Source organism: Schistocerca cancellata, chromosome 4 (assembly GCF_023864275.1).
Source record: "Schistocerca cancellata isolate TAMUIC-IGC-003103 chromosome 4, iqSchCanc2.1, whole genome shotgun sequence".
In the NCBI taxonomy this organism is placed as follows: Eukaryota; Metazoa; Arthropoda; class Insecta; order Orthoptera; family Acrididae; genus Schistocerca; species Schistocerca cancellata.
Genome location: NC_064629.1, coordinates 583,517,706 through 583,530,063, shown reverse-complemented (window position 1 = coordinate 583,530,063; position 12,358 = coordinate 583,517,706). Strand labels below are relative to the sequence as shown.

Sequence of the window (12,358 nt, the reverse complement as noted above, 5' to 3'; positions counted from 1 at the left end):
CATCACACACATCCATGCCCGAGGCAGGATTCGAACCTGCGACCGTAGCGGTCGCGCGATTCCAGGCTGTAGCGCCTAGAACCGCTCGGCCACTTCGGCCGGCAAGGTGCTTAGGAAAACTATTTCAAATGCGTCTACATCCTCACACCATCCGTTCAAAAACTGTCGAGACTGATTTTATTCCTGGCGTATAACAGACGTCAGCGCAGAAACTACGGTGCAGCTTGAATTAACAACTGTAAACAATCTATGTACCATCGACCAGTCAGTTGTGATCATGCAGTGTTCAGTGGTGGACGTGCGGCCATATTGTGTCAACGTTGTTGTGTTAAAAGTTGCAATGGAGCACGGACTGAACATCTCTAAATTAAGTGTTCAATGCATTATCCAGAATTTTTTGAAGGAGAGAAAAAATTGTGCAAAGTTTGTGCCTCACACCTTGACTTCTGAACAAAGCAGCGACTAGTGGACCCTTGACGCAGCTTTATTGAAGCGCTAAACACGGACAATTATTTTCTGGAAAAAATCATTTCAGGTGACAAGACTAGGTGTTATCAAAACGAACCTACCACAAAGTGCTGAATGGGTCTCTGATGCTTCGTGAAGGCTGAAGAAAGTGCAAATGTGACGCGCGAGTTGAATAACTTCCCAACGAAGGACTTTTCTAACTGTTTCGCAGGGTTTATGAACGATCTGTACCTTGTCCTCAAGCGAGGAAAGCTTTTGCATAATATCTGGAGCTCTAAAACCACCATCTTAGCTTTCCTCTGTTTTTGTACAGAACTCAAAATACAGCCAAAGAGTATCCAGACATTGCCCTCACCATGGACACTCTAACGACGTATGGAGTAATACCTCCTTCACCTTGACCAAGGACAGAACAATAACTAAAAACCCACTAACACACCTATACGGACATGGGTCCACGCGCACATACACACACACACACACACACACACACACATACACACAGGCGCTCGGCTCACGTACATACACACACGTACACGCATTAGACTTAATCTAGCTATATAACGCAGAAAATGTAATCAACGCTGTAGGTGCCCCAGCACTGCTCCATCCTCACTGTGGCGGCGAAAAAATCATTTTTGTAATAGTTTGTAGCATTATTCGTAGCTCCATTTTTAGATTGTAATAACTTGTTCTCACCTAATCGTACCATTACCTACTTTTTGTGTAATAATCACTGTGACAGCAACTTTAATTGTACCCTTGTACCACAGTTGAGACTAGCAACTCTCAACCAAGCACAGTTGTCTTGTGACAGCGAGAGCGAGAGCACCAGCAGCAGCACAGTACTGTTTGTATAAAGCGTTTATTTTGCATTTTGTTTACGACCTTCCACTAAGGAAGGGATTCTATTTGTGTTTATCTGCTCTGCATAGTAACTAACAGTTCTTGATAAAACTTTACGTAGTTTTCGTGTTAGATTTCTTAGTGTTTTCTTGATCGTTTAGAACAGAAAGCGCCCTAAAACCGTCTTTGTTTGTTTCGCGGCCGTTAGCCACTAGTCACTTGAATCAGCAGTTGTCTTGTGACAGCCAGAGCGAGAGCACCAGCAGCAGCGAGTACTGTTTGTATAAAGCGTTTTTGTACTTATTTGCTGCGCTTAGCTTTTAAATAGTTTTTCTGGGAAAACCTAGCGTAGTTTTCGCGTCTCGTATTTCAGTGAGTGTTTCTTGATTATCAGAGTAGCTCATCAGAAGATTATCTTGGGAATTTGTCACCGTATAGGGTAGGGTAAACATAGTCATGTGTAGGGACTGTGGTTGTTGTGAGCGGACGCAAGGAGAATTGGCCACTCTTCGGGGGAAGGTGGAGGCTTTGTCTGTTAGGCTCATCGAGCTCGAGGCGCAGGCGTCGGCTCGTAGTGGCGTTGGGGCAACTGTGGTGAGACCTATGCCTACTTCGGTGGCCTTGGAATCACATGGAACCCCTGATGTCGCTGCGTCTTCCGGCAGTGAGCATCTTACCGGTCAGCCATCACTCCAGGGTGAATGGCGGACAGTGGTGGGCTCTCGCGTGCCTGGCCGAAAGGCGAAGGTGGGATCTGGCCGCGTGGCAGCTGCCTTACCCCTTTCCAACAGGTACGGGGTGCTTCCTAGTGGTGATGACATCGTTTCCGAGCCACCACAGGATGCCTCGCCTGTTGGGCCAGTGGCCGATTCTCCGGCAAGGTCCCGACAGTCACAGAGGGCGGGCCTATTAGTTATAGGGAGCTCCAACGTTAGGCGGGTTATGGAGCCCCTCAGGAAAATAGCGGGTAGGTCGGGGAAGAATGCCAGTGTGCACTCGGTGTGCTTGCCGGGGGGTCTCGTCCGTAATGTGGAGGAGGCCCTTCCGGCAGCTATTGAACGCACTGGGTGTGACCGGCTGCAGATAGTAGCACATGTCGGAACGAATGACGCCTGCCGCTTGGGTTCTGAGGCCATCCTTGGTTCCTTCCGGCGGCTGGCTGATTTGGTGAAGACAACCAGTATCGCACGCGGAGTGCAAGCTGAGCTTAATATCTGCAGCATAGTGCCCAGAGTCGATCGCGGTCCTCTGGTTTGGAGCCGTGTGGAGGGTCTAAACCAGAGGCTCAGACGACTCTGCGACTATAATGGTTGCAAATTCATCGACCTCCGTTATTGGGTGGAGAACTGTAGGGCCCCCCTAGACAGGTCAGGCGTGCACTACACACCGGAAGCAGCTACTAGGGTAGCAGAGTACGTGTGGCGTGCACACGGGGGTTTTTTAGGTTAGAGGGACCCCCCCTTGGGCGAAACGATAAAATACCTGACGGCTTACCAGAGAGGACATTATCATCGTTGATAAAGAACGTCCGTCCTCAGAGACCAAAAACAGGAAAAGTTAACGTAATGTTGGTAAACTGCAGGAGTATCCAGGGCAAGGTTCCTGAATTAGTATCTCTTATTGAAGGAAATAGTGCGCATATAGTATTAGGAACGGAAAGTTGGTTAAAACCGGAAGTGAACAGTAACGAAATCCTAGACACAGAATGGAATATATACCGCAAGGATAGGATAAACGCCAATGGTGGAGGAGTATTTATAGCAGTAAAGAATTCAATAATATCCAGTGAAGTTATTAGCGAATGCGAATGTGAAATAATCTGGGTTAAGCTAAGTATCAAAGGTGGGTCAGATATGATAGTCGGATGCTTCTATAGACCACCTGCATCAGCAACCGTAGTAGTTGAGCGCCTCAGAGAGAACCTGCAGAACGTCGTGAAGAAGTTTCGTGATCATACTATTGTAATAGGGGGAGACTTCAATCTACCAGGTATAGAATGGGATAGTCACACAATCAGAACTGGAGCCAGGGACAGAGACTCTTGTGACATTATCCTGACTGCCTTATCCGAGAATTACTTCGAGCAGATAGTTAGAGAACCAACTCGTGAAGCTAACGTTTTAGACCTCATAGCAACAAATAGACCGGAACTTTTCGACTCCGTGAATGTAGAAGAGGGTATCAGTGATCATAAGTCAGTGGTTGCATCAATGACTACAAGTGTAATAAGAAATGCCAAGAAAGGAAGGAAAATATATTTGCTTAACAAGAGTGATAGGGCACAAATCGCAGAATATCTGAGTGACCACCATCAAACGTTCATTTCTGAGGAAGAGGATGTGGAACAAAAATGGAAAAAATTCAGAAACATCGTCCAGTACGCCTTAGATAAGTTCGTACCGACTAAGGTCCAAAGCGAGGGGAAAGATCCACCGTGGTATAACAATCATGTACGAAAGGTACTACGGAAACAAAGAAAGCTTCATCATAGGTTTAAGAGTAGTCGAATCATAGCTGATAAGGAAAAGCTGAACGAAGCGAAAAAGAGCGTAAAGAGAGCAATGAGAGAAGCATTCAACGAATTCGAACATAAAACATTGGCAAACAATCTAAACAAGAACCCTAAAAAGTTTTGGTCATATGTAAAATCGGTAAGCGGATCTAAATCCCCTATTCAGTCACTCGTTGACCACGATGGCACCGAAACAGAGGACGACCGAAGAAAGGCAGAAATACTGAATTCAGTGTTCCGAAACTGTTTCACTGCGGAAAATCGTAACACGGTCCCTGACTTCAGCCGTCGCACGGACGCCAAAATGGAAAATATTGAAATAAACGATATCGGAATTGAAAAACAACTGCTATCACTTAGTAGCGGAAAAGCATCCGGACCAGACGAGATACCCTTAAGATTCTACAGTGATTATGCTAAAGAACTTGCCCCCTTTCTATCAGCAATTTATCGTAGATCACTGGAAGAACGTAAAGTACCTAGCGACTGGAAGAAAGCGCAGGTCGTTCCCATTTTCAAGAAGGGTCATAAATCAGATGCGAATAATTATAGGCCTATTTCGCTTACGTCAATCTGTTGTAGAATAATGGAACATGTTTTGTGTTCTCGTATTATGACGTTCTTAGATAATACAAATCTCCTTCATCATAACCAACATGGATTCCGCAAACAGAGATCATGTGAAACTCAGCTCGCCCTATTTGCCCAAGAAATTCACAGTGCCGTAGACACTGGCGAGCAGATTGATGCCGTATTCCTGGACTTCAGGAAGGCATTTGATACGGTTCCGCACTTACGTTTAATGAAAAAAATACGAGCTTACGGAATATCGGACCAGGTTTGTGATTGGATTCAGGATTTCCTACAAGAAAGAACTCAACATGTCATTCTTAACGGTTCAAAATCTGCAGATGTAGAGGTAATTTCGGGAGTACCGCAAGGAAGCGTGATAGGACCTTTATTGTTTACAATATACATAAATGACTTAGTTGACAACATCGGTAGCTCCGTGAGGCTATTTGCAGATGACACGGTTGTCTACAAGAAAGTAGCAACATCAGAAGACTCGTACGTACTCCAGGAAGACCTGCAGAGGATTAATGCATGGTGCGACAGCTGGCAGCTTTCCCTAAACGTAGATAAATGTAATATAATGCGCATACATAGGGGCAGAAATCCATTCCAGTACGATTATGCCATAGGTGGTAAATCATTGGAAGCGGTAACGACCGTAAAATACTTAGGAGTTACTATCCGGAGCGATCTGAAGTGGAATGATCACATAAAACAAATAGTGGGAAAAGCAGGCGCCAGGTTGAGATTCATAGGAAGAATTCTAAGAAAATGTGACTCATCGACGAAAGAAGTAGCTTACAAAACGCTTGTTCGTCCGATTCTTGAGTATTGCTCATCAGTATGGGACCCTTACCAGGTTGGATTAATAGAAGAGATAGACATGATCCAGCGAAAAGCAGCGCGATTCGTCATGGGGACATTTAGTCAGCGCGAGAGCGTTACGGAGATGCTGAACAAGCTCCAGTGGCGGACACTTCAAGAAAGGCGTTACGCAATACGGAGAGGTTTATTATCGAAATTACGAGAGAGCACATTCCGGGAAGAGATGGGCAACATATTACTACCGCCCACATATATCTAGCGTAATGATCACAACGAAAAGATCCGAGAAATTAGAGCAAATACGGAGACTTACAAGCAGTCGTTCTTCCCACGCACAATTCGTGAATGGAACAGGGAAGGGGGGATCAGATAGTGGTACAATAAGTACCCTCCGCCACACACCGTAAGGTGGCTCGCGGAGTATAGATGTAGATGTAGATGTAGGTCCACTACTAATAGTAATAATTCGCTCTACATGTCTACTTCCTGTTTTATTTATATATTAAATTTTCTCTGCATTTATTCGTACTTATTATTTATGTATTTTATTTTTTATACTAAAGCTTTTGAATTTAAACACGTAATATCACGAACGTACTAAGTCCTTACATACAGAAACTGCAAACAGGATGTAAACACCTAAAAGATATGAACCAGTTTAAATTTCCTCATATAACGGAATTCCTTCTTTTTATGAATATGTACTTGTGTATTTCCTTATTTTTATTAATACATAAAAATGGCCAATTGCTCTTTAGTAATATACGTATAGGTAATAAATGAAAAAAATAAATTATACTCGTATAACATGTGGCTAAAAATGGTGGACTGAAAACCTTTAAGCAGCCCGCTTTACACAATCAGAACAGAGAATGAAAAGCGCAAAAGAAGGAAAAATATCCACCAGGCAGCCTGTTTTTTAAACTGTCCGAAATAGACTTATTGTATTGTTCTACATAGAATAAAAATCCGTCCTCTACTGAACTGAATAAAGAAAATGAAAATACAAAATTCCTATTATATATTAATTTAAAAACGGAACATTTTAATTTTGTAATTTCCTAATTATTTCACTTTCCATCCGAATCAGTGGGACAGAAATTCACATAATATCATCTGATTTTATACTGACGTGTTAAACATAAGATGATATTTAACTGTGTAAGCTGTACGTTATATCTCAAGAAAGCTCCCCAGACAGTAGTTACATTTCAAAAAAGTTGTCCTGAAAGTAGTTGAAAACTGATAAACATCGACAAAATTTTATGTATGCAACTATAAAGTAAAATATAAATTTCTGTGTGATATGAAAGTGAAATGTTCTCTAAATGAATCACGTGACTTCGGCACTTGAAAGAGCTTTAACAGTTACAAGTGTGTAGTAAATTGTAACACGTAAAGAGCCGAAGTAGCATAATATTTCTTGTTAAGGTACGCTTTAAGTGAAATCTGAGCTGAGTTATATGGAGACTTAATCGGAAAGTTTACATTTCAAACATATTTTTGCGAACTCATTTGCATTCATACTGAATTTATATTTCATGCCGAAGCCAGTGGGGGGCTCGTAATTATATCGAGAGCGGACCCATGTTTGTGGAACGTGTTTTGTTCTATTATGGTATACTTTCACCTATGTTAGTATTCATTACTAATCATTACTGTACAGAAATGTTGCAGTTAGGAGCCTCTGGCACCCCAAGCTGCAGATTGTGTCGCTTGAGCCTCAGACTGACTCTGGTTACAGGTCTTCTCCGACACCCTGTAAAGAGGGAGGGAGGACAGGAGGAAGGAAGATCAGGGTTCAGCGTCCCGTCGACATCGACGGCTCTGTAGAGAGGGGACATTGTGAAACGGATCTTATCCCTAGTATGCTTCTTTTTTGAAATTTCTTTTTTTTTCTTTTCAGCCTGTTATCTGTATGATAGAACAGACCGAATGTTGCACACGAATTGGCATGACAAATAATAACTAAAAAAAGTCTACATACCGGGCGATCAAAAAGTCAGTATAAATTTGAAAACTGAATAAATCACGGAATAATGTATATAGAGAGGTACAAATTGACACACATGCTTGGAATGACATGGGATTTTATTAGAACCAAAAAAATACAAAAGTTCAAAAAATTTCCGACAGATGGCGCTTCATCTGATCAGAATAGCAATAACTAGCATAACAAAGTAAGACAAAGCAAAGATGATGTTCTTTACAGGAAATGCTCAATATGTCCACCATCATTCCTCAACAATAGCTGTAGTCGTGGAATAATATTGTGAACAGCACTGTAGAGCATGTCCGGATTTACGGTGAGGCATTGGCGTCGGAAGTTTTCTTTCAGCATCCCTAGAGATGTCGGTCGATCACGAATCACTTGCGACTTCAGGTAACCCCAAAGCTAATAATTTCACGGACTGAGGTCTGGGGACCTGGGAGGCCAAGCATGACGAAAGTGGCGGCTCAGCACACGATCATCACCAAACGACGCGCGCAAGAGATTTTTCACGCGTCTAGGAATATGGCGTGGTTCTAATAAAACCCCATGGCATTCCAAGCATGTGTGTCAATTTTTACCTCTCTATCTACATTATTCCGTGGTTTATTAAGTTTTCAAATTGATAATGACTTTTTGATCACCCGGTACTATCATTTGGCCACCTGACGCACAGATATCTGTTCATCCCGAAACCAGAATGTACACGCTTGTAGTCTATTATACTATTCTGGCCTGCACTACTATACAACACTACACTACACAGCACTCCTGTTGCGAATGCAGGGTGAGAAGAGAGGAAGAAGGCTACCTTGCGCGAGGATCCAGAGCAGCGTGGCGAGCAGCAGCGCGCAGGCTGCGGCCGCCGCCCCGCACAGCGCGCCTCGGCCGCAGCGCATACCGGCTCCAGTGGACGCACGCCCTGCCCTGTGCTCTGCGCTCCGTGCTCCGTGCGCTGCCGAGCGCCACGCCGGACTGCCCATCGCCGCCGCGGCCGCCGCCGCCGCCCCCACTCCGGTATCGCGCGGTTGCGCAGCGCGACGCATCGCCCACTCACGCTGCAAACCACCTTTCGTGAAACACAATGTTGTTTACCGCCGGCCTCACTCAGGAAACTCTATCGCTAGCGTAGTCAGGACCCTCCGTGGGTGATAGCGTCTCTTATTTCCTAACGTCAGTACATCAGTTGTGTACCAGCGGAACAATGCTCCTATCAGAGCACTAAAAAAGTGATTATGCTGGTGTTTCAAAAACACTCTGACTGGAAACGGGGTATCAGCTGCCTCATTCTGCCTCCCTCAGCACCTTCAAAAAATTCGCCGAAATTTTTGCCATACAAACATATTCTCACTTTTTTAAACATGCAACTCAGCTCAAACTTCCACAAGCTTCCCCCACCGTAACTCACTCACTGCCGCTACACCCACTGCCCTTTCTCACTCACTCATAGTCATTATATCTTCGTGCCTCTCTGTCATAGTCTCCTGTGTCACAGTCACAGTCCCCTTCGTTCTGTCCTACTACAGTCTCCTCTCACTACCACTGTCCCCCATCATGCTCTCTCTCACTGCTAAAAACGGTTCAAATGGCTCTGAGCACTATGGGACAACATCTGAGGTCATCAGTCCCCTAGAACTTAGAATTACGTAAACCTAACTAACCTAAGCAGATCACACACATCCATGCCCGAGGCAGGATTCGAACCTGCGAGCGTAGCGGTCACGCGGTTCCAGACTGAAGAGGCCGGCCGTTGTAGCCGAGCGGTTCTAGGCGCTTCAGTCTGGAACCGCGTTACCGCTACGGTCGCAGGTTCGAATCCTGCCTCGAGCATGGATGTGTGTGATGTCCTTAGGTTAGTTAGGTTTAAGTAGTTCTAAGTTCTAGGGGACTGATAACCCCAGATGTTAAGTCCCATAGTGCCCAGAGCCATTTGAACCAGACTGAAAAGCCTAGGACCGCTCGGTCACAGCGGCCGGCCTCTCACTGCTAATATCTCATGCTTCCCTTCCTACTGCTGCTGTCTCTTCTCACTGACGTTATCTCTCTCTTCCTCGTTGTTACTCCCATAAACTCTGTCTCTCATAAATGGCTTTCACTCACCTCCACTTCCTCTTTCTCTTTACTCCTCCACCTCCTGGCACTGTCTCCTTCCCTTTTATCCTAACACTGCTCTGTCACTGTCAACTATGTTCCACTGCCAGTGCGTCCCTTCCTTTCTCTCACACTGCCGTTGTCTCCTTCGTTCTTTCTACAACACAGCCACTGTCTAGTGTCTTCCAGTAATTATTAATTTTCCGTCTCTTTGCCACTGCCACTGTCTTCTACTCTTTCAGCACAAAAAAAGAGCGAATATGTTCACATGCCAAAACTTTTGGAAAAATTTTTAAAGCTCGAATGAGGCAGCAGGCAGCACACTTTTCAGTCAGAGTCTTTTAAATTAAATAGTCAAGAACATGTTCGCATCTTTCGTGTTCCGATAGAAGCATTTTTACCCTCATTCTCTTCTTTTTGCTGCTGCATCAGGGCAAGTCATTCATATAAAATAAACTTCACGGGTTAGTAAAATTTTGATAGTTTACTTACGTGAAACTGAAATAACGGAAAACTAATTTTGCACCTCAGACCGGATTTTAAGAACACAAAAATTTTGCATGTGCTTCAGTAATACAACGTGGGGTTCAGAGATGATAACGAAGACACTATGCAGCATACTTCTCTGTGTTACTTCATTTTTGAACTACTTTTTCACCCCACACTGGATCTTACGTGCGTATTTTACATGTACAAGTGGAGTAACTTAGAACCTCTGCCTTGTACCACAGTCACTTCTTCCCTTTCTTGTTCTACTCGTGAACTGTGCAAAGCAAAAACGATTGTTGGTAAGTCTCCGTGTGAGCTGAAATCACTCTAATTTTACCTACATGATTTTTTCATGTAATATACACAGGCAGAAGCAATGTGTTGGTTGGAGTAGTAAGACAAAGTTCATTCTGCCCCACTTTCCATTGTTGCCAAATTTATTCAAGATGGCGGATCCAAGATGGCGGCGATAGATATGGCAACGTCGTAATGACGTCATGCAGAGAAATTCAAATTTGGCTGGAAGCTAGGTTAACTGGGCTACCTCCACTGCCTTAACTCCCTCCCCTCCCCTGGAAAATGATGGGAAGTTCAAATTCCAGCAGGACAATGCAACATGCCATGCCTACCTCAACTAACCTAAGAAAATGGCGGGAAAATAGGTCACTTGGGCTACCTCCACTAACCTAAGTCATCTGACCGCCACCTCTTCCTAGGAATTGGTGCTAAAAGGACTCAGCCTGTGCTGGATAGGATGGACATAAGTCTTTATTTGAACAGTCTTTATTTAAACAATTTGAGGCAGTAGCTCCATCCAGTGTGTCCACCATGAGCTCCGGAGTACAACTGATGTAGTACATAGTACTGCCACCAAGGGGCACTGTCGTCCCATGGCAGTCTGGGTGGGGAAAATGGCAGAAAAATGACTCAGCCTGCGCTAGACTGCTGGAGAGAGGAAGGAGTGTGGCTTATTTATTTTAGAACAATTTATTTTAGAACAATTTTAGAACAATGGACTTGGTATAGTATATTTATTACACTGATACAAAACATTCACTCTGACATGATTGGGGTCACACTACATAGCCTAGAGACCTGCAAACTACTCGTAAATCACCGAAGCAATGCCGTACACTGATGTACCGACACACAAACGACTCATAAATTACCGAAATAATGCAGTGCACAGCATTCAGACCTACAAACTACTCGTAAATCACCGAAATAATGCAGTGCACAGCATACAGACCTGCAGACCACTCGTAAATCACCAAAATAATGCAGTACACTGATGTATAGACACACAAACAACTCGAAAATTGTTAAAATAATGCAAACAGACTCACTAATTCTAAACTGTCAAAATAATGCATTACATAGCCTACAACCAGCAAACTACTCGTAAGTCACCGAAATAATGCATGTAAAATGCTCTGCAAACCTGCGCACAATGCTTAAACAGTCGGAAATAATGCAGTGCACAAACACTCATTGCACATAAAAAAAACGCTTTAGAACTGTCGTCAATCGCAACTTATCAGCAAACTGTTCCAATGCATACACGCACCAACGCTGCGAGCCACTGCCAGACTCGCGAATACAGGGGTGCTAGCTATTGCTCTCAGGCCGCTGTCGATGGCTGCCAGCAGGTGAAAGTCGCATCTATTTTTGGGTATACCATTACAGTTCTTTGAGTGTTATACTGATGTCACATGTCTATGTAAATAAGAGCCAAGTCACCCTCTGGGCTGAGCACATGTGTTTACCATTGCTAGCACGATACTTCTCTACCTGTGGATACTGACGTCACAGGTTGCACTATAGTAATCTGTTCCAATGCTTCCCAGAATAGCACAGGGTGCATTGTTCCTAGCGATCCTAACGGGAGATGCGAGCTGCATCTAGCCATGCACACATGTTTACCTGCCCAGAATGGCTGACGCATTGCCACAAAATGTTCGGGTAGCGACTCATCATTGCAGGCGCATCTAAAAGGTTCTCAATGTTATACGGACGTCACATGGCTATGGAAATAAGAGTCAAGTCGACATCTCAGAAATTGTAGTGTCGCAGAAATAGTTAACAATGGCTTTTATAAGAGCTTTAGTGATGTCTCAGCTTGTCTGCATGGAAATTCTGGTCCTAACAGGACCTGTTCACGAAAATAGCCAGAATAACACCAACTGCTTTCTCCCTCGCTACCCTAATGGGACAGCCCATCCATTACTTTTGAGCCCCTTCTTGGAAATAGTAAAGTGCTGCACAAATAGCTAACCATCGCTTTTGTTGTAGCTTTCGTGATGTCTCAGCTTGTCTGAATGGAAATTCCTGTCCTAAGAGGACCTGTTAACGAAAATAGCCCATAATAACTCCGACTGCATTCTTCCTGACGGTCCTAATGAGGCATCACGTGTTACCCTTCCCGGAAATCATAATGTCCTGCTTTCAACATACGTCTCAGAAATGGTGAACTTCCCACCACTAAAAGCATTCATTATTTATCTGTATGCTTGCAAAAACGCCGTTAATCATTAAAGCGTTCTTGTTACCTGGAGGGAGAGAGA

At 44.0% G+C, this 12,358-nt stretch overlaps 1 protein-coding gene across 1 annotated transcript in view; it reads right to left on the bottom strand.

Moving 5' to 3' along the window:
- Window positions 1–8,118, bottom strand: part of LOC126183839 (relaxin receptor 1-like) — an 847,723-nt gene extending 839,605 nt beyond the window's left edge. Inside the window, exon 1 of the mRNA XM_049926099.1 lies at window positions 8,026–8,118. Within this exon, the coding sequence (XP_049782056.1) occupies window positions 8,026–8,113 (88 nt within the window). The 5' untranslated portion in view covers window positions 8,114–8,118. The remainder of the gene's footprint in view (window positions 1–8,025) is intronic.
- Between the last annotated feature and the right edge of the window lie 4,240 nt (window positions 8,119–12,358).